Source organism: Fonsecaea multimorphosa, assembly GCF_000836435.1.
Source record: "Fonsecaea multimorphosa CBS 102226 unplaced genomic scaffold supercont1.32, whole genome shotgun sequence".
In the NCBI taxonomy this organism is placed as follows: domain Eukaryota; kingdom Fungi; phylum Ascomycota; class Eurotiomycetes; order Chaetothyriales; family Herpotrichiellaceae; genus Fonsecaea; species Fonsecaea multimorphosa.
Window position 1 is genome coordinate 208,586 of NW_015971666.1, and position 20,362 is coordinate 228,947.

Consider the following 20,362-nt stretch of genomic DNA (forward strand, 5'->3'; position numbering starts at 1 on the left):
CGAAGCTGTTACCAACCTCCTACTGCTCACCTGCTCTATCCCTTGCGTTCCATGCATCGTCTCTCGTTTGAACTGTCTCCCTGAAAGTAGCTCTGATAGCTACCTTCTATTTGCATTCTACCCTCCCCTTCCATTCGATTGCCTGTTCAAGCCTGAAGCAATGGGAGGCGAGACGTCTTCTCGTGCTACCTCATCCTACCCAAGACTCAGTGCTCATCCCGTTGGACAAAAGATTCAGAGCATCTATACCGATCGCTTACGGCAGTTTACATCTGGTGGCCAATATGAAAAGGAGAACCTCCTCGACAAGCTGTACCACAATGTCTGCGACGACGAAGACCATGTGAAGCTCTCCGTCTACTCTCCCCCAAATCTCTCCAGACCGACTTTTCACGATGCCACTTCTCATACCTTTCGTCCAACACATCGCGGTGAATCCTTCGGTCCGGCTTGGGCTACACATTGGTTCAAGATCCAACTCACTGTGCCTAAACACATGCGAGATGGAGAACATCTAGAGTTCCACTGGGACGCAAACAATGAAGGCATGGTATGGACAGAGGATGGAAACCCTCTGCAGGGTCTTACTGGTGGTGGAGATCGGACTGAATGGATTCTGCCGACAAGTTGGCGGGATGGCAAAGAGCACATCTTCTACATAGAGATGGCATGCAACGGCATGTTTGGCAATGCACCTGGGGGTGACAGCATCCAACCTCCAGACCCAAACAAGTACTACACGCTCTGGAAAGCGCAGATTGTGGATGTCAATCTTGCCGCTCGTCATCTGTATGTCGACTTTTGGATCATCGGCGACGCAGCTCGGGAGTTTCCCGGAGACAGCTGGGAAAAGCATGAAGCCTTGCAGATCTGCAACCAGATCATGGATGTCTTCATCGCTGGCAACGGATCGGCTGCTTCAATCCAAAAGGGCCGCGAAATCGCTCAAAAATATATCGGCAAGAACGTCGACTCGGCAAAGGTCTATGACTCTGATGAGAAAAGCATCGTGTACGGAATTGGACACTGTCACATTGACACGTGTTGGCTGTGGCCGTGGGCCGAAACCAAGCGCAAAGTTGCCCGAAGCTGGTCCAACCAGTGCGACCTGATGGATCGATACCCCGAACACCGGTTCGCGGTCAGCCAAGCACAGCAGTACAAGTGGCTGAAGATGTACTACCCCTATGTCTTCGACCGGGTCAAAGCCAAGGTCAAGGAAGGGAGATTCCACCCGATAGGTGGCAGCTGGGTTGAGCACGACACAAATATGCCCAGTGGCGAATCCTTGGTCAGGCAATTCCTTTACGGCCAACGGTTCTTCGAGAGCAATTTTGGCGAACGATGTCAGACTTTCTGGCTCCCCGATACCTTCGGTTATTCAGCTCAACTCCCGCAGATATGCCGCCTAGCGGGAATGACACGGTTCTTCACTCAGAAGCTTAGTTGGAACAATATCAACAACTTCCCACACACCACGTTCAATTGGGTGAGTTTGGACGGGAGTCAGGTCATCTGCCACATGGCCCCCAGTGAGACGTACACGGCAGATGCTCACTTTGGAGACGTCAGAAGAAGTGTCACTCAACATAAAAGCATGGATCAGGACAACACATCCCTGCTCGTCTTTGGCAAAGGAGATGGAGGAGGTGGACCTACCTGGTCAATGCTGGAGAAGTTGAGAAGATGCCGTGGTCTGAGCGACACGGTTGGACTCCTCCCTCGCGTGCACATGGGCAAGTCCGTGGATGATTTTTATGCAAACCTGGAGAAGAAAGTTGCAGACGGTACCGAGCTCGTTACATGGTACGGCGAGCTCTACTTTGAGCTGCATCGAGGCACGTATACGACGCAAGCCAACAACAAACTCAATAACCGGAAGCAAGAAATTATGTTGCACGACGTGGAATATCTAGCAACTTTGGCAAGCCTGAAGAGCAAGAGCTACAAGTATCCCAAGAAGGAGATTGATGAGATGTGGGAAAATGTGCTTCTCTGCCAGTTCCATGATTGCTTACCTGGCAGCTCCATTGAGATGTGCTATGATGACTCGGACGAGCTTTACGCTCACAACGCGAAACTAGGAGAGAAAGTGAAGGAGGAAGCTCTTACAGTTTTGGGGCTGTCCCAACACCTGAAAGCCAACGCTGAGCTTGCAGCAGTCAATACCGCTCCCTGGAAACGTTCCGAGCTAGTCAAGATTCCACAGGCCAACGCAAAGTCGCAGGAGCAGAAGTACACATACATATCCGGCGGGCCGGGCATCTGCAAGACACATGCCGCTTCGGCGATTCAATCGACGGCATCCATTGAGGAGGTTCGGAAGGGTGTCTTTGTGTTGAAGAACAGCATGTTCCAGGCAGAAGTCGAGGCCGGTTGCATCACATCATTAATTGACCTGAGAGCCAACAGAGAGGTGATTGCCAAAGGGGGCAAGGGCAACCAGCTGGTGATGTTTGACGACAAGCCTCTGTACTGGCAGGCCTGGGATGTGGAGGTGTTCCATCTCGACTCCAGAAAAGAGCTTAAGTCGGAAGCATCTGAGATTGTCGAACATGGACCGTACAGGGTGAGCGTGGCCACCAAGACACAGGTAAGTAAAGACAGCTGGATCAAGACCACGATCAGTCTCGATGCATGCGACAGCCAGACCCAGACAGGGTATCTGCTGGTGGAAGCCGAAGTGGAATGGCATGAGAATATGAAATTCTTAAAGGTGGAATTTCCCGTGGACGTGGTCAACACGGAGGCCAACTACGAGACTCAATATGGCATCATCCGCCGTCCGACACATTACAACACGAGGTAAGGATCTTGAACTCCTATTCGAGGACGACATTAAGTGCTGACGATTATAGTTGGGATATGGCCAAGTTCGAGGTGTGCTGCCATAAATTTGCTGATCTCTCAGAGGCCAATTATGGTGTGTCGATCTTGAATGACTCCAAGTATGGGTTTGCGACTTGCGGCAATCTTATGCGGCTGTCACTCTTGCGGGCGCCCAAGGCACCCGATGCCCACGCCGACATGGGCCGTCACCATATCAAATGGGCTATCATGCCTCACCAAGGATCCATGAGCAGCGACACTGTCCGAGCAGCCTACAACCTCAACCATCCGATGACGCTGGTGTCGTTGGTGGATGACAAACCGCCTAAGGAACTGTTCAACGCCGTGAGCGTCACCGGTGCGCCGTCCTTGATCCTGGACTGCGTCAAGCGTGGAGAAGACGATGAAGACGTCTCCCGCGGAGAACTTACCCAGCGAAAGGGACAGAGCGTGATTCTGAGAATCTACGAGAGCATGGGAGGCAAGAGTCGCGGCGTGATTGAGACGACCCTGCCGGTAAAGAAGGTGTACGAGACCAACGTGCTGGAGGACGACGGCAAGCAACTGGATATGTCCGGGAAGAACAAGATCAGTATTCCGATCGAACTGCGGGCGTTTGAGGTCAAGACATTCAGGTTGCAATTGTAGTGTTGTCACGGAACGGGCATCTCTGGCATTCGACAAAAGTATCAATCATATTGCTTGTTTTTCTAGTGGCATTCTCCCTTCACCACGGTTTATCATGTATAGCGATAGAAAAGGGGGGCGCGCTCTACCCTCCATACCGAGTACAGCGTATATGAGAGGTTTGAAAATTGAAATAAGGGTGGAAATTGGCTTTCCGTGGCGCCAGATTGGCTACTGGTGCGCGACAAGGCTGAAGCAGTCAGATATGTTTAGCGAACTTGAGTTCTTTTGAAGCCTCCCTGCAATTTCGGAGATGGAGGGAACCGGGGGAGGAGATGGTGGTGGTGGCCGGAGGTGGGAATATGCGAGGATGTTGGGCTTCGGAGCATCTGGCATCTGGCTCGCTGGCTACCTAGGTACCTAGTAATATCAGAAGCCCATGAACCAGTCCAGTGGGATCTTGTTGGCCTGGAGGCTGGTGCCCTGGAACCCTGCAGCCCCGGCCGTCAAGCCATCGCTCGCTGAGCCTGTATCCCTGTCGCCAATGCGCGCGTCAGAGGCCCAGCGCCGCCGTGACTGGAGGATTCACTCAGGCTTGGATTTGGCTCCAGATTCGCTAAGCAAATCAGACAATTTCTTCGCCAATGGGTGCCAGTTGCTCCCTCATTTCTCGCCTGCGCAGCCTGCGCAGCCTGCGACCCTGTGGCCCTGCGTGAAAAAAGTCCCCATGTCGGTCGGGTCTCCATGGCCATTCACCACCATCCATCACCATCCATCATCACAACAATGCCCAATGCCTCAGCTTACCTGGGTAACTCTTGACAGGCGATTCGGCACGACCCAAAACTATGCTTAGTTCCTGCTGCAACGTCTTTTGTTTATCTCCCTGTCTCGACCCGTGCAAACACCCAGCGCCCGTCGCATCGACACCAACACTCACCCTGTCTCCTCTCCCTTACCTATCATTCTCCCTCGCAGCACCTACGGCCACCATATCTTAAGCAGCCACGGGTCGATGGTGACTATCGGCGTAACCTACATCTGACAGCGTTGGGTCATCACCTCCGAGGTCCTTTTCCCCACAAGTACCGGTGGACTGCAGATCTCCCCGAATCTCCTTCACGACCTTTCTTCAATGGACACTGAAACGTCCAACGTGGCTTAAATCGCCGCTCGACTCCGCGAAAACTCGAGACCAAAGGAATCAGCGAGCCAGATCGTGCCGTCCGCTCTGGCGTCAGCCTCGAGCTCCGATTCCAATCACTCCGAGAAGCCTCCCTCGTCCGCCATGGCGACCGTCAACGTCGGCGACACCGTCATGGTCCCCGGCGACATGCATGGCGTCGTCAAATTCATCGGCCCCGTCACAGGGAAGAAGGGAATATTTGCAGGCGTACAACTTGCGACAGAGTATGCACCTCGCGGCAAGAATTCTGGCGAGGTGGATGGAAAATACTATTTCAGAACCACAATCCCGGGCTCGGGCATATTCCTGCCTCTGGAGAAGGCTGTGAAGAAGCCCGGCAGTGCTGGCAGTCTAGGGCCTGGAGGACTGGGACTCAGCGGTGTAAGGGCAAGTCCTGGTCCTGGCACGCCCACCAACAGACTTGCCAGCTTTAATCAGGGCGGGAGAACACCTGGCGTGACAACAGGGATTGCAAAACCCTCCTTCAGTCAATCCATAGGCCCCGGTGCAATGAGACCATCGGGCGCCGCCAGCCCGGCCCTCAAACCGCCCCTGAGAAGGGAGTCCCTTCCGCGGCCCTCGAGTCCGCTGCGAAAAGTCAATACCCCTACACCCAGAACGCTGGCCACGCCCAAGACGCGGCCCAGCGGTATTGGTCTCGCAAAGAGCACAAACGGAGGCGGGCCAGGCGGTCCTTACGCCAAACCGGGCCAGCAACGCGGTGTCAACAACTTCAGCCAGAGTTTGAGACAGGGCAGCTCGACGGCATCTGCAAGCCCGTCATTGGGCCCTGAATCAAGTTTTGATGAAATCCCCGAGCAGGAGGCCGAATCCACGCCGACCCCGACTCCAAATTTTAGCAGAAAGACGACCGAGACGAACGTGGAAAAGTACGAGACCAAGATCCGCGAACTGAATGAAGAACTGGAGAATGCAAGACGCCAACTACACGAACAAGGCACGAGTTTTGCCGAGATGGAACGCAATTTCAACGAGATACAAAAGCTTCTACCTGGACTGGAAGAAGAGCAGGAGGCCGCGAAAAGAAACAGAGAGGATGGTGAAGATGACCTTCCCCGGGATGTCGTTTCCCTTAGGGAAGCCCTACGGGAGAAGAATGACAAGATCAAAATGCTCACGGCGGAATTTGACGCCAACCGCGCGGATTTTCGCTCTACGATCGATACATTGGAAATGGCCAGTACCGAGACCGAACGTGTCTACGAGAAGAGAGTAGATGAGCTGCTAGAGGAAGTGAGAAACCTACAGGACCGAAGTGAGGATGTCGAGACAGTCGCACAGCAACTTAAGCAGTTGGAAGAACTTGTGCAGGAGCTTGAAGAAGGACTCGAGGATGCTCGACGAGGGGAGGCTGAGGCGCGGGGAGAGGTTGAGTTCTTGAGAGGCGAGGTCGAGAGATCGAGAAGCGAGTTAAGGAGGGAGAAGGAGAGAATGAAGACAGAAGAGCAGTTGAATGGTGGCGGTGGCTACTCGTCTTCCTCAAAGGTGCAAGAGCTCGAGGCGCAGTTGACCGCAAAGGATGATGAGATCAGGGGCCTGAAAGCCATCATTCAAAATCTGAACGCCAGCAGCCCCAAAAGACCCAACGGCAGCGCGGTTGCCAACGGACATCAAAGAAAAGACTCGCCGCTTGGTGCTGATGGCGAGGAGGATGCCCTACAGCAACAGATCCGCGATCTTGAGGTTCTCCTGCAGCAAAAAAGCGCTCATGAAGAGGAACTGGTGCAAGAAGTCAGACAGCTACGGAATAGCGTCACTCTTTCAAAGTTCCCTATGCCTATGGGCGGGGCTGCATTTGGCATCCACACAGGTATGCGCACAGGGCACTCTAGATCAAACAGCGAAGAATTGGATCGCAAGCACCTCAGCACTGGCACTGTAGGGAGTCAGCGCACGGTCGTCCTTGGGCCGGTGAGACGAAACGGAGCAGGTGGGCATGAGCGACAAGACAGCCAGACTACGGGTCAGGAAGCCTGGCATGATGCTCCGACCGGGGCAGCGTCGCCGTCAAGACAGCGTCACGAATACGGCACTGGCGTGGGGGATCGTGAGAGGTCTGACGATGGCGTAACGGATGTCTCTACTGCTGAAAGCGCCCTTCTATGGTGCGAGATCTGCGAAGAAGGCGGGCATGATATCTTGACCTGTGGAAATATGTTTGGCACTGGCAAGAAGATGACTGCAGACGTCGAACCCCCTGGTATGGACGACAAGGATGGCAGAGACGTCGTGCCTGAGGGCCCTCGGCGAGAGGGTGAAGCGAACGTCGACAATGCTGAACAGACGCTGGCAGTGACGGCAGGACCACGGGATGCAGATCGACCAGCTCCCCTTATGAGTCGAAAATCAACAAACAACACCATAACCTCGCCGTCGGACGTGCACCCCAACCCGCCGCCTACAGAAGACCTACCCTCTCCGCCCATTGCACCAGAAGCACCAGACTCTCCAACAATAAATGTGGCGGCGAATCCTCCCATTCCTACCGCATCCATATCCACACTCACGGCTGCTCCAGCTCCAGCTCCTACGAAGCTCATCGAAGGAACAGGTGCACAAGCCGGTATGTTGGCCGGGCGGACGACGGGAGTCATTGATCCGGAGAAGTGGTGTGCATTGTGCGAGCGCGACGGGCACGAGAGCGTCGACTGTCCTGTTGAAGAGGCTTTCTAGAGGGGAGATCTCTTTTGAAAAGTCGACGAGATGCGGATATGAAAAACAAGAACTAATGCTCTGGTTGGTAGACGAGGCGAAGCTGGAGCTTGTCTGGGTACGCTACATTATCGAGACCCCTGTTCTTGACCGAGGGGGAGCGGTTGCTGTCGATAGGTATGTGTCTTCTCGTGATGAAGCGCGTCAGGGGGCACCATGATATAGGGAGGCCGCCTGCTCCTTCCTGCCTGTTGGGAGTTGATGGGACGGATTGGGAAAAGATGAAAAGGTGCTCCGTGTGGGTGGATTGCTGGTTCTTTTCTGGATCCATGTGCATGTTGTTTTGGTGCTATACTGGTATTGTGTACTGCACTGTAGATAATTTTTTGTTCTCTCTCCTTGCTGGCGTCTGCTTGAAAGAGCTGTATGTACAAAAATTGTGATTGTTTGTGATGATGTATTAGATACCTACCTAGGTACCTAGGTACCTATTATTGGAGCCGGTCTATACTATAGAGTCTGCCTGGATGACGCACAACACAGCCCGGTCGATATGTGCCTTAAGCCTTCGACCTCTCTCGTTAACAGACTCCTGCTCCTTTCACACTTTCTTTTTTGAATTCCTAACGAATCGGCCTCGCGAGTTTCTTCATCATCTCCAACGTCCCCGGCACGTCCTCGGGTTTCATTCTCCCCATGCCGCACTCGGTCGCGATGCCCCATGTGATGTTTCCACCGCCGCCGCCGCCGCCGTTACGGTCTTGTTCTCCAAGGCCATCGATGACCTTGCGCGCCGTCTCGATGCGCCGCTTCGTGCCGGCCTCGTCATTCTCACGGACCAGTCCGAGGTACAAGACCGTGCCTCCCTCGCGCAGCAGCGGGAGCAACTTTCGGAGGGGCGCAAAGTACGCCGCGTCGTCGCGCTCCTTGGGCACCGGCATGTGGATGTAGTCGAGGCGGCGGGCGAGGCGGGGCAGGACGGCCAAGGCGACCCGCACCATCATGCCCATGTCGGTCGGCTCGATGAAGTGCTTGTGCCCGAAGTCGCCGTAGCAGAGGTGCAGGCCGAGCTCGACGTCCCCGGCGATGTGGGAGCCGCCGGCGAAGGAGACGATGCGGTCGACCACGCCGCGGAAGATGGTCTCGTGCAGGTCCTCCTCCTCCTCCTCCTCCTCTCCGTCTGCAGGGTGGTGGTGGTTGCTGTCGACATCGCACCACCACGGCTTCGACCGCTCCATGCCGTCCATCCGGGTCCACACTTCTTCCAGCACGGCGAACTCGTGCGCGCAGTCGATCTGCACGGCCAGATCGGCGTGCGGGATCTCGGCCTGGATCCTTTCGAGCGACCGGACCAGCGCCGCCGTGTAGTGCGGCTCGACGTAGGCCTTATAGTTCTGCGAGATGGTCGCGGTGATCGTGTTCAGGGGCGTCGCGATGCAGACCTGGAACTTGACGCCGCCGGGTGGGATCACGCCTGCGGCTCGCATCTCGGCAAAGGTCGCGTACGACTCGATCGCCGCCGCGTCGTAGCCCGTCTCCAGCGTCTCCAAATACCGCGTCACCTCGTCGACGTTGGGGAGCGGCTGGCCCGATGTGGGCGTCGGGTTGTGCCGCGTGTTGATCAGCTGCGGGTACGGCAGGAAGAGCTCGCGCTGGAATGCCACGAAGAGGCCCCGCGACGCGGGCTCGCCGTCGGGCATCCGTCCTATGTGTGACGCCATCGTGGAGCCGAGGAGTTTGAACACGTCGCGTGTCGTGGGCAAGGGCAGGGAGCCCACAAAGTGGACGCCTTGTGGGTTGTTGTTGTTCTGGCCCGTGGATGGCATGGTTGTTGAGAGCCTTCTAGTTAGGGTGCAAAGGGCGTTTGGGCAATCCAGGTGTGGGGATGAGAAGATGCTCAAAACTGACGAGTTCAATCTGAGCGTCGTGATAGAATTGGCCTGGGGAATGTCTTTGCTCCTTATACGCCTTGCTTTTCTCTCCAGCCATGCACATCTCACATCGCTGCGTCCGGGGTTACGGTCGGGGTGAGCTGGGCTTGCTTGTGTATATATGACAACGAACCAACTTGGTTCCGAGATTGGTAAGGTGGCATTGCTTTTTGGATCCCCCACCCCTTTCAAAACAGCAGCACGTACGTCCCAGAGAAATGGGCGTATGACAAAGACGGGGGAAAGGATATCTGGAGTTAGGCCATTCGCCGGACCTACCGCACGACGACTCTTACCAGGGCGTCACCACCTTGCCCCCGGAGAGTACTTTCGCCTGAAGATACCACCGAGGTGCGCGTCGAACTTTTGACCCAAGTGTAAGCTCTCGTCGAGCCATGCAATTGGTGGCAGTGTGTCCGTTCGGCGTCGGCATGGGGAGAAGTTTTCGCGAGATCGTGTCGCTCGGCGTCGGCATGGCAAAGAAGCATCGCGAGATATGTGGGTGTCAAACCGGGGGGGGGATCACTATACCCTTGTGATGAGATCCATTTCATGGCATCTCTCCACTTACGCAAGCAAGAAGTCTCCCTTGGTCGCCTGTTACCGCTTAGGTCATGCCTTCTAGCCTCTCTCTCATTTGCTCCAGAAAGGGTATCAACTGGCCCCAGACTCGTATAGGCGGAACACTCTGTCGTGGTGATACGAGACTCTGACTGACGGCACGATGCTAGACCGAGGTGGGGGGGCTATTCACCTTGTGGGATATCTCAGCTGAGGCAACAGCTGTTGCTGACTCGGAATAAACGTCAGCACCGGGTCAAGCATGGATGTTGGCCTGGCCCCCGTCGTGGGCGGCGTAATCTTTAGACAGTGCATCGACACCGAGCCCAAATGAGCAATGGGGTTCGAAAATTCAAAGCGGCAAGGTCATTGGGCAGATAAACAACAAGTATGTAAGCAAAGCAGGCAAAGCTTGAGATGTTGTAAGAATAGTAGAAGAGACGTGATGTTGGAAACGGGCTTGGGTGAGGTTTGTCAGTGCCAGTGCCAGTGCCAGTGTGACTGGACTCGGTAGTGGGGCTTGGCACCTCACCTATGTAGTCAAGGACTCAAGGATAAGTTGAATTAGCGAATACCTAGTATGACTAGTAGTCATCAGCTATGACCGAGTGCTTATAGCGTCACTAATACCGAGTACAGCCCATTACTCATAGGGCTGTCGTTCTTGCAGCACGAGATTCAGGGCTGTGGCCCATTTGTCTCGAAAGGAAAGCTTCCCATGGGCCCTCTCAAACGTGTTGTTAATTGACAGGTCCCGTGCTGATCAGCAAAGTACTCGAAGACGACATCCGGCTTGTCGTTGATGCTCGACCCAAGTCGCCTGGGCTTCAAATAAACACCCTGAGTGCCTTGGTCCACCCGCTCCGTCCTTTCTCTGCCGCAATCTCGAGACTGCCTCTCCGAATCCCCGCTGTGACGTCCATCTCGCTCGCCCGAACGAAGAGCTTCCAGTCGCGTGAGTAGAGTTTCCATCCGAGGTACAAAGCGATGACGATCGGCGCGGCGAGGAAATTCTCGAAAAACACCTCAGCGTCGGGGCTAGATCCTAGTGGGAACAGAGAGGTGTAGAATGTTGCAATGATGGCCAGGACGTTCAATAAGAATCCAATGTAGGATCCCCAGACGCCAAAAGCGGCCTGATAAGGAAGTTGGTGCTTGGTGAAACCGTGGGCATACCTGGCACGAAAAGTTAGTTCTCGATCACGGACGAGCGATGAATTCTGAACATTACCATCCGCGTCGAAACCCTGGAGGCTGTTAGCACGATATTCACCATCAGCCAAAGCCAAGTCAAAATTGACTTACGAATATGCGCGAGATTGATGCTCATCCACAGGAAGAAAAAGCTCAGCCCGGATAGCGAAAGCAGCCAGGTGAAGATCGTGTCCGAAGCATTTGCCTCACCAATGTACGCGAGACAGCCGAATAACAGTTGGATCACGATACACCAGAGTGGTCTTCCCTGCCTGTCGACGTACATCAAGAATCTCGGACCCATTCCTCTCGTTGCGAGGGCCTGCATGGTGCGCGACGAGCCGTAAGTGCAGCTATTGGCGACACTAATGACAGAGATGGTAATGACAGCATTCATCACGGATGGCAAGCCCTTGACACCGGCATACTTGATGGCCAGGACAAATGGAGAGGCTTTCGTATTGGCACCGCTGGCTCCCAGAAGGTCTTTGCTGTCAGATGGCACGATGAGACCGACAATGAAAAGGGATAACACGTAAAATGTCGCAATCCGCCAAAATACCTGCCGAGTCGCTTTGGGAAGGGAGCGATGAGGATCAGCAGCCTCTGCGGCCGCCAGTCCAACGAGCTCGGTTCCACCAAAGGCAAAAGCGGCTGTGACGAACACACTGAACAGTCAGCTTGATTCCGATCGAGATAGTCGCCCAGATTACATACGTGCAAAAGCCTTTGAAGCCATTCTGAAAAGCGCCAGGATTGTGCCAATAGCGGGCACCAATATAGCCACGGTGATCGGAAGAAACGCCGCCGCAGTCAACCACAATCCCAAAGATGATGAAGCCTATGCAAGCGGTGATTTTGATCATCGCCAGCACAAACTCGACCTCGCCGTAACCGAGGACGCCGAAAATCTGGACCAGGCACAGGAATACTAAGAAAACGGTGATCCAAACGCTAACATGGATATCATCTCTCCAATACTCGATCGTGATTGACGCCGCGGTAAGTTCAAAGGGCAAGACGGTCAACCACCCAATGGCGTAGTCCTGTCCAGTGGTCAACATTCTGGGCCATTCAACAAAGCTACAGGTCAATAGGAGCACTTACCCAACCCACTGCGAAGCCGAGGGACGGGTCAACGAATCGGACGATGTAGGTATAAAAAGCGCCATTCACGGGATACAGTACTAGCCACCACTGTTAGGAACAAAGTGCAAGAATGAGACGGACTTTCGGGCACTTACTGGCCAATTCACCGAGCGCTTGCATTGTGCAGAGCAACATGAAGCCGATGATGATAAAACCAAGTAGCAGACTCCCAGGCCCGCCTTTGTGCAACGCACTGCCCGAGCCGACGAATAAACCCGCACCGATGGAGCCGCCTTGCAATGTGTCTTAGCAGGGACAAGCTTTGGATGGTGTGCAGGACGGTCATACCAATTGCAATCATCTGCATGTGACGCGACCGCAGCTTTTGAGCAAGCGGGTTGTGCTGTCTGTTCACCGGATCTGTCTCATCCTCATAAGTGATTTCGCCGGCCAATTTTTGCATTTTGGGATCGTTGAGTTTCTCCGGATCGATGTCACGATTTGTGCCAGAGGCATCGTACCGCGAAGACGCAGATTCATCGTGCGAAACAATCTCTTTCTCAGTGGGTTCCGCCATCTTTGGTAGCAGACAAGGTCAAACGAAGGAAGCAATACTGGAGGGAGAGCGAAGAGAGCGAACAAACCGGGGTTGCACGCAGCTTTAAGACGAACCACGCCAGTTAAGAGGGGTTGCATTATTTGAACCCGTCAACGAGCTCATCATTGCCCAGTGCGAAGCTTTTGGACTGGGGTGGCCAGTCCAATTGATCGTCACACCCAAGTAAAACTGTGACAGCATCTTGGGAGGAGTACGAGGTAAGGTGTACAGCATGGACCCTGCGCCGACGAAAACCGCCCTGAAGCGTGAAGCGAAGTGCCAAGGAGTGGACGTCTAGGTATGCTGTCGTGGTGGCGATGGTGGCATTATTGTAGGCAATGTGGCCGTCGAAATCTGGGGCATGGCGGAGGCCGTTGGTGTGTTTGCGGGGGAATAGGAGCAAATAACGGCCAATGGACGCTGTCTCTTTAGCAAACAATGAGAGAGAAAAATTCAAGATAGGTAAAAAGCCGACGAATCACGACTAGATCACGAGCAGACTATCCACTTAGTCCAGTAGTTGTAGGAAGTGCAGGTGGCCAGCAACGAGGTGTGCGGCGGTGGGCCATGTGGATGATGGTGGTGGTGGTGTTGTTGGTGTTGTTGGTGATCGCCTCTGCGGGCATCTGCCACCACCGACCGGCACTTGTTCATGCCCGGCCAGACAAGGCAATATAGCCGTGCAGTTACCAGTAGCACCAATAGGTGGCTCGGTGGCCCGGCGCCCAGGTGGGTGAAAGCCTAAAGGTGCCCAGCGACCAGGTGGGCATCGTCAGCGGCGGCGGGAAGACCGTCATCTCACAGATCGATCTTGTCCCCGCCTCGTCTCCCACAATGGCTTCTAGAGCTCCCTCAAGTGCATCCCTCACCAATCGCCGGACAGATGGCTGATCATTACATCTTCCCCAGGAAATTTGTCCGCCGACATTCTCTTGACTCTCTTCAATTTCAAAGCTTTGCTCCTGCATTTATACTCCTCTTTGGTCTCCTTGTCGTGGTTGCTTTCTCCATTGTCTTCTTCTGTTCATCTCCGCCTCGGCCTCTGGAATCTCCGGCCTCTGACCCTGACCTCGAGAGAAGGCCTCTGCTCTCGGATTAAACCCATCCAAGATGAACCACGACAAAGGCGAAAGGCCCGACGTGGGCACCCTCACGGGAGAAGAAGTTGCCAAACACAACTCTAAAGAGTCATGTTGGGTTATTGTCCATGGGAAAGCCTATGATGTGACCGAATTTCTACCAGAACACCCCGGCGGTCCCAAGATCATTCTCAAGTATGCTGGCAAGGATGCCACCGAGGAATTCGACCCCATCCACCCCCCCGATACCCTGGACAAGTATCTGCCTAAAGAGAAACATTTGGGTCCCGTAAACATGGAGACTGTCCAGCAAGAAGAAAAGGAAGAGACTCCTGAGGAGAAAGCAAGACAAGAGCGCATCAAGAATATGCCACCTCTGGAAGCATGCTACAATCTCATGGATTTTGAGAGTGTTGCGAGACAAGTGATGAAGAGGCCGGCCTGGGCATACTACAGCTCCGGTGCGGACGACGAGATCACAATGAGAGAAAACCACTCCGCCTTCCACAAGATCTGGTTCAGACCGAGGGTATTGATTGATGTGGAACAGGTGGACATCACCACCACCATGCTCGGGACAAAATGCGACATTCCCTTCTACGTCACCGCAACTGCGCTGGGGAAGTTGGGCAATCCCGAGGGAGAGGTCATCCTCACGAGAGGAGCAAAGAAGCACAACGTCATCCAGATGATTCCAACCTTGGCCTCGTGCAGTTTCGACGAAATCTGCGATGCCCGGGAAGGCGACCAATGTCAATGGCTTCAGCTGTACGTCAACAAAGACCGCGAGATCACAAAGAAGATAGTCCAACACGCAGAAGCACGGGGCTGCAAAGGCCTCTTCATCACGGTCGATGCTCCCCAATTGGGTAGACGAGAGAAAGACATGCGCAGCAAGTTCGACGATACCGGCTCCAACGTCCAGAACACGAGCGGCGAGAACGTGGATCGATCTCAAGGTGCCGCCAGAGCCATTTCGAGCTTCATCGATCCCAGTCTGAGCTGGAAAGACATTCCCTGGTTCCTGAGTATCACAAAGATGCCCATTATCCTCAAGGGTGTCCAGCGGGTCGAGGATGTCCTCAAGGCCATCGAGGCAGGTGTCCACGGCGTTGTGCTTTCCAACCACGGTGGTCGTCAGTTGGACTTTGCCCGCTCTGGCGTCGAGGTCCTTGCTGAGGTCATGCCCGTTCTGCGTGAGAGAGGTTTGCAGGATAAGCTGGAGATCTTCATTGACGGGGGCGTTCGCCGAGCAACCGACATCATCAAGGCTTTGTGTCTGGGTGCCAAAGGTGTTGGTATCGGCCGACCGTTCCTCTTCGCGATGTCTGCTTATGGGCTGCCCGGCGTGGATCGTGCCATGCAACTGCTGAAAGACGAAATGGTGATGAACATGAGGCTTATTGGTGCCTCCAAGGTGGAAGACCTGACCCCTGATATGGTCGACACGGCTGGCCTGCGGTACCACACAGCGACCGTCCCACAGGACACTCTCGGAATTCGAGCCTACGATCCTCTGATTACACCCCATGAGATGCTAAAGGCAAGACTGTGAGTTCTAGAATCCGCAGTGAGATCTACGTTCAAGGTCGCCGAGCAGCATTTGTATATGGTTTAGGGATACACGATACAAGGGCGATCAGGGCTATCAATGTGCTTGTGAACAAAACTTGGAGCATAGAGGAGGTTTCCTCCGCAACGTAAACTTATTACTACTGAAGACCGGTCTCAACATGAAACTATCCACACTGTTGTCTTTCTGTAGTATGTACTGATCCGACATGGCAAGGGTCCTGAGAGGTTAAGTGTGATTCATACAAGGTTGATCAGATGTATCGCGGAAGAGGGATGTTGATTCGAGTGGTCCATAGGTGGATAGCTCTTACAAAATGTTAATTAATCTATGCATTATTCTGCTTCGGCAACGATTAATACATACCTAGGTACCTAGGTACCTAGGTATGACGCTCAGACGTTGTTGAACTCAGTTATTCTGGCCCCATCCGGCAGCACGCGAGCGGCGGGCGCGTGACTAGACTATGCACCATTGCACCGAAGAATTGTTACTGCTCCATAAAGTTATGTCATGCAGGTTGGATCCCCGACGGTATGGCAGCCCTACTACTCTCACCCAGTGATTCTTCATGCCATGGACATGATGATGGCTCAAGGAAATGATTTACGAAGCCTCGGCCAACAAAGACCATGCAGCTGAGGCTCTCTTCGAGTTCTACACCGATACCTATCCTACCTAGGCCCGTCAAGAATGGTTCAAAATACATGAGACTATCTCGGGCTTCAGCAATGTGTTAGTGCAAATCGCGGCATGTAGACTCTCACCTCCAGAAACATGCTCCTCCTCCATCAGACTGGCGCTGTCCGGGTCGGTGAGGTTGTAAGGTACGGCGTCAATCTCGTTGTCTGTATCCCTGCGAGCTAACATCTGACTTTGCAGATACACCATAACCTACACTCCCAGCCTCGACCGCATCCTTCCACCCCCTACACATTTGCATGTGAAGATCAAGAACACGGTCGCCGCACCCCTTCGCGCTGCCTATTTACATGGACCTTATACTCTATACGTGGCCTGCTACCCGTCCACGTTCGATCCGTACAAGAAACACGAAACTGCCAGTACGGAAGGGGCGCCGGACTTTGAACCGCAGTTGAAGGCTGGTGGGCAATGGAATGCGAAACTCACAGTCCCTGAACATGTCAGGGAGGATGCTCAGAGACCGAGCATAGATGTGCGACGCGGAGAGAGGGGGGCAAGCGAGAGAAAGAGCTTCACCTGGATCATCGAGATTGCTTCGCAGGTGATCTTCTCCAAGACGGCCAGCGTCGACTATGAAGTCCTTGTTGGACGCGACGAAAAGTCAGTAGAACTGGGGTTCCACGGCGTTATTGGATCGGGCCAAGGTGCACCTGGTCGACTCGAAGACCATCAACACGCTCGTTCCCAAAAGGCGATCTCCCCGCAGCATCCGAAGGGCGTCTTCTCCAAGGCAGTCAGATTAGTGGTGGATGACACCCAGAGCCTCTGGAACACCCCTCCCTTTCCTGAATGGGAGAAGGAAGCTTACGGGCAAGCCAAAGTCAGAGTGGAGGAAGGGCCCCAGCACGGTGACAAGAGAGATGCCGCTGCCAAACCAGAGAAAACGCAAAGGAAGCAGAAGAAGATCCACCTGGTCCTTCTCACCCATGGCATTCACAGTAACGTGGGTGCAGATATGCTGTTTATGAAGGAGAGTATCGATACAGCCGCGAAGCAGGCGAAGGAAGACGCGAAAAGAAGACGAGCCGAGCTGAGGGCTCGGCGGGTGGCGCGGGAGAATGAATTTGGAAGAGATGCTCTGGGACAGCGATCCAAATCCATGCCGGACATCACGAGTGCCGGTGATCTTCCCCCTGAAGCTGCTAATTCTACTGCCTCTGGGGAAGATAAGGAGGAAGAGGAGGAGGAAGACGAAGAAGAAATCTACGTACGAGGTTTCACCGGCAACACCGTCAAGACCGAAAGAGGCATCCAGTATCTCGGCAAACGATTCGCTAAATACGTCCTCTCCATAACCTATCCGGACCAACCCTACTTACCGGTAAAATCGTCCATGGGGAAGTCCCTCTCCAAATCTCTAGCCTCGTCGTTGTCGAGCAAACCAAGCCCACAAGACCAGAGTAGCACGCAGCCGGCACATAAAAACAGCAGCATTATCAAGGACGAAAACCACCGAGCTCACAACCTCCCATACCGCATCACCTCCATCAGTTTCATCAGTCATAGTCTGGGCGGCTTAATCCAGACTTACGCCATTGCGTACATCCAGAAGCATTCTCCCGAGTTCTTCACCCTGATCAAACCAATCAATTTTGTCGCGATGGCTACACCGTTTCTAGGACTCAGCAATGAGAATCCTATATATGTAAAGTTTGCATTGGATTTTGGCTTGGTTGGGAGGACGGGCCAGGACCTTGGCCTGACCTGGAGGCCGCCAACGTTGGCGAAGAGCGGCTGGGGAGCCGTGGTGGCTGGATTCACGAACGATTCTCACAAGGGCGGCCCAGATAAAGAGTCTGATCCTGGAGCAAAGCCATTGCTGAGGATTCTCCCGACGGGTCCGGCGCATGTGGCGTTGAAGAAATTCCGAAATCGCACCGTCTATTCCAATGTGGTCAACGATGGCATCGTGCCATTGAGAACGTCCTGCTTGCTGTTCTTGGACTGGCGAGGCCTAGGTCGTGTGGAAAAGGCCAGGCGAGAAAGCGGCTTGGTTGGGACCATGGTGGGATGGGGCTGGGCTGAAATGACGGGACAGAATGCCAGCGACCCTAGAAAGGCGCTGGCCTGGAACAATTTGTTTAGCGACAGCGGCGAGGATGTGAGCACCCACAAGTCCGGCAAATCGACCCCAGATCCTGAATCGAAAGTCCCACAGGCAGAAACAAGCGAAGGCTTTGACCACGATCAGCGGGCAACAGAGCCGGAAGAGAGTCAATTCTTAGAAAAAACGGAGAGCCCTTCTTCGGAGCGGTCGTCAAACTCAACAGAAGTTAGGCCGACAGCAGCGCCGAATTTGTGGACGGAACTGTTGAACTTTTTCAAGCCACATGCCGGACAGCGAAAGTCACCACCGGGCAGTCCGCCCAAGAGTCCGAGGAAGACGAAGAAAATTTACCGCCGAGGGCAGACGATGTATCACCAGCAAGAACAACAAGGCTCTGGCGAATCGTCACGAGAGATCCCCCAAACAGAAAGCAATGGTAATACCGCGAGGGGTCTGGTTCGGGGGGCATCATTATATACCAACAATTCCCAGGACAGCGGCACCGGAGACGTCGAAACGCCTCCCAAAACTACCTTTTTCGAATCGGCAGGAGATCTACTCAATCCACCGCTACCTCCTAAGGACTTCATTCTTGATCCTGCGGCTCGGCCGAGGACGATCTTCCATGACCGCGTATACCATCCACAAGATATCCCTCCACCACCAGCGAAACGGCAGCGGACTTTTGGGATCAGGCGCTCCGCATCGAGCCTCGGGTCTCAATCCTCGTCCTCTCACGTGCCGTCCACACCGACTTCGCCATCTGACTCTCGCCGCCCTGCTTCAGGACACTCCCCATACACACCAACGAATACAAATCAGACACCACAACAACCTCAGGTTCAAGACGTCGGGGCCATGAAGATCGAGGAGAAAATCGCTCGGGCCTACCACAAAGATCTGTCGTGGCGTAAAGTTTTGGTGCGGCTCGAGCCTGATGCGCACAACAACATGGTGGTCCGCCGGATGTTTGCTAATGCGTACGGCTGGCCGGTTGTGCGACACATGTGTGATACACATTTTGCATACACGGCGGCGGCGATGACTAGAGATGAAGATGAAGAGAATGTGGAAAGAGCCGTGGAGCGCGACGACCTTGCTCCCAGTGAAGAAAAGGCAGGAGAGAGTGTCAGAGGCCAGCGAGACTTACCTGAGGAGAAAGGGATCGAACGAGACGGTGATGACGACGAGAGGAGGGCGAAGACGACTGATAACATCAGGGTCACGCAGACAAGCCCGACTGAAGTTGCGGATATACATGCGGATCTGCAGAAGTTGCACACAGCCTGGAAAGTGCGTGATCGCGACAAGCAGGTCCATCCCACCAGACGTGGGACGAAGCGTACGGAATCCGAGATCCGCGAGGCTCGAGATGACGTATCAGAGCTTGTATCCATGGTTAGTGCCACAGGAGAGAGCAGCTACAGCGGCATGAACTCCAGCAAAGCAGCGCTGGCCAGGCTTGTCAGGCAGGACAGCGCGAGATGGAGTGATCGGTTTTTCGAGGGGAGTGAGGATGGCGACGAGGAAGACGAAGAGGAAGGGGATGGCGGGTTGCGCGAGGAGTTGAGGAAAGCGAAATACCGAGGAGAACTCGATCGGATGTTCAATATTGACTTCGATATCGACTCGGCCGATGAGGGGACGACCATGTCGAGGCTTGTGGATGGCCCGCTAACGGAGAGTCCGCACAGTACGAAGCTGAGCAAGCCCAAGAAAGGGAAAGAACGCGAAGATGATGGAGGACACCTCATTACTGATCCAGAAAGGCCTTTCTCAGCGGAACCTGGCGAGCTGGAGCCACTCTCACATTCTTCGGCGGGCACCAGCACGCCTACGCCCACCCGCCATGCCAGTAGTGGCCGGGAAGACAAGGCGGAGGAGACACAGCGGGAGCCTGATTCCATCCCGTCACTGAGTACCAGCGCGGCATTGGGACTGTCCCTGGGCGAGAATGTCGACGAGAGATGGAGAAGGGAGACGAGCCCTCCGAGCGTGGCAGAACAGATCGCCTTGGCCACCAGAAGAAGAAGAAGCAAAGAGGAGCACAGGCAGAAATGAGGACTCCTGAGCCTCATGCTGTATGTCATGCTTCGAAACATAGTGCATTGGTGGCTATTGCAAAGCGGAGCGTCTGTATAGCCCTTTGTTCACTATGTCTTCTGTGAAATATATATTTAATTGTCTCTCTACCTATCCTTTGTCTGCGCTACCACCAACCCCACAGAAGCCGGCCAAAGTCAATGCCAGGGGGGAAACCTACTCTTGCT

The 20,362-nt window shown here is 54.2% G+C and overlaps 6 protein-coding genes across 6 annotated transcripts; 4 read left to right on the forward strand and 2 right to left on the reverse strand.

The window, feature by feature from the left end:
- Positions 1-160: 160 nt before the first annotated feature.
- Z520_10746 (uncharacterized protein) lies at positions 161-3,477 on the forward strand (the record flags this gene model as incomplete). The annotated part of the gene is made up of 2 exons (XM_016781238.1): positions 161-2,805; positions 2,859-3,477. The coding sequence occupies 2 exons, from the start codon at positions 161-163 to the stop codon at positions 3,475-3,477; spliced, it is 3,264 nt and encodes a 1,087-aa protein (XP_016627691.1).
- A 1,267-nt stretch (positions 3,478-4,744) lies between these two features.
- On the forward strand, positions 4,745-7,336 carry Z520_10747 (uncharacterized protein; the record flags this gene model as incomplete). Its single annotated transcript, XM_016781239.1, has 1 exon — positions 4,745-7,336. The coding sequence occupies one exon, from the start codon at positions 4,745-4,747 to the stop codon at positions 7,334-7,336; it is 2,592 nt and encodes an 863-aa protein (XP_016627692.1).
- A 602-nt stretch (positions 7,337-7,938) lies between these two features.
- Z520_10748 (uncharacterized protein) lies at positions 7,939-9,141 on the reverse strand (the record flags this gene model as incomplete). The annotated part of the gene is made up of 1 exon (XM_016781240.1): positions 7,939-9,141. One exon carries the CDS (start codon positions 9,139-9,141, stop codon positions 7,939-7,941), a length of 1,203 nt encoding a protein of 400 aa, XP_016627693.1.
- Positions 9,142-10,634: 1,493 nt separating this feature from the next.
- Z520_10749 (uncharacterized protein) lies at positions 10,635-12,667 on the reverse strand (the record flags this gene model as incomplete). Its single annotated transcript, XM_016781241.1, has 7 exons — positions 10,635-10,983; positions 11,039-11,054; positions 11,113-11,669; positions 11,719-12,047; positions 12,109-12,188; positions 12,246-12,383; positions 12,439-12,667. The coding sequence occupies 7 exons, from the start codon at positions 12,665-12,667 to the stop codon at positions 10,635-10,637; spliced, it is 1,698 nt and encodes a 565-aa protein (XP_016627694.1).
- Positions 12,668-13,798: 1,131 nt separating this feature from the next.
- Positions 13,799-15,322, forward strand: Z520_10750 (uncharacterized protein; the record flags this gene model as incomplete). The annotated part of the gene is made up of 1 exon (XM_016781242.1): positions 13,799-15,322. One exon carries the CDS (start codon positions 13,799-13,801, stop codon positions 15,320-15,322), a length of 1,524 nt encoding a protein of 507 aa, XP_016627695.1.
- Positions 15,323-16,117: 795 nt separating this feature from the next.
- Z520_10751 (uncharacterized protein) lies at positions 16,118-20,153 on the forward strand (the record flags this gene model as incomplete). The annotated part of the gene is made up of 2 exons (XM_016781243.1): positions 16,118-16,167; positions 16,223-20,153. The coding sequence occupies 2 exons, from the start codon at positions 16,118-16,120 to the stop codon at positions 20,151-20,153; spliced, it is 3,981 nt and encodes a 1,326-aa protein (XP_016627696.1).
- Between the last annotated feature and the right edge of the window lie 209 nt (positions 20,154-20,362).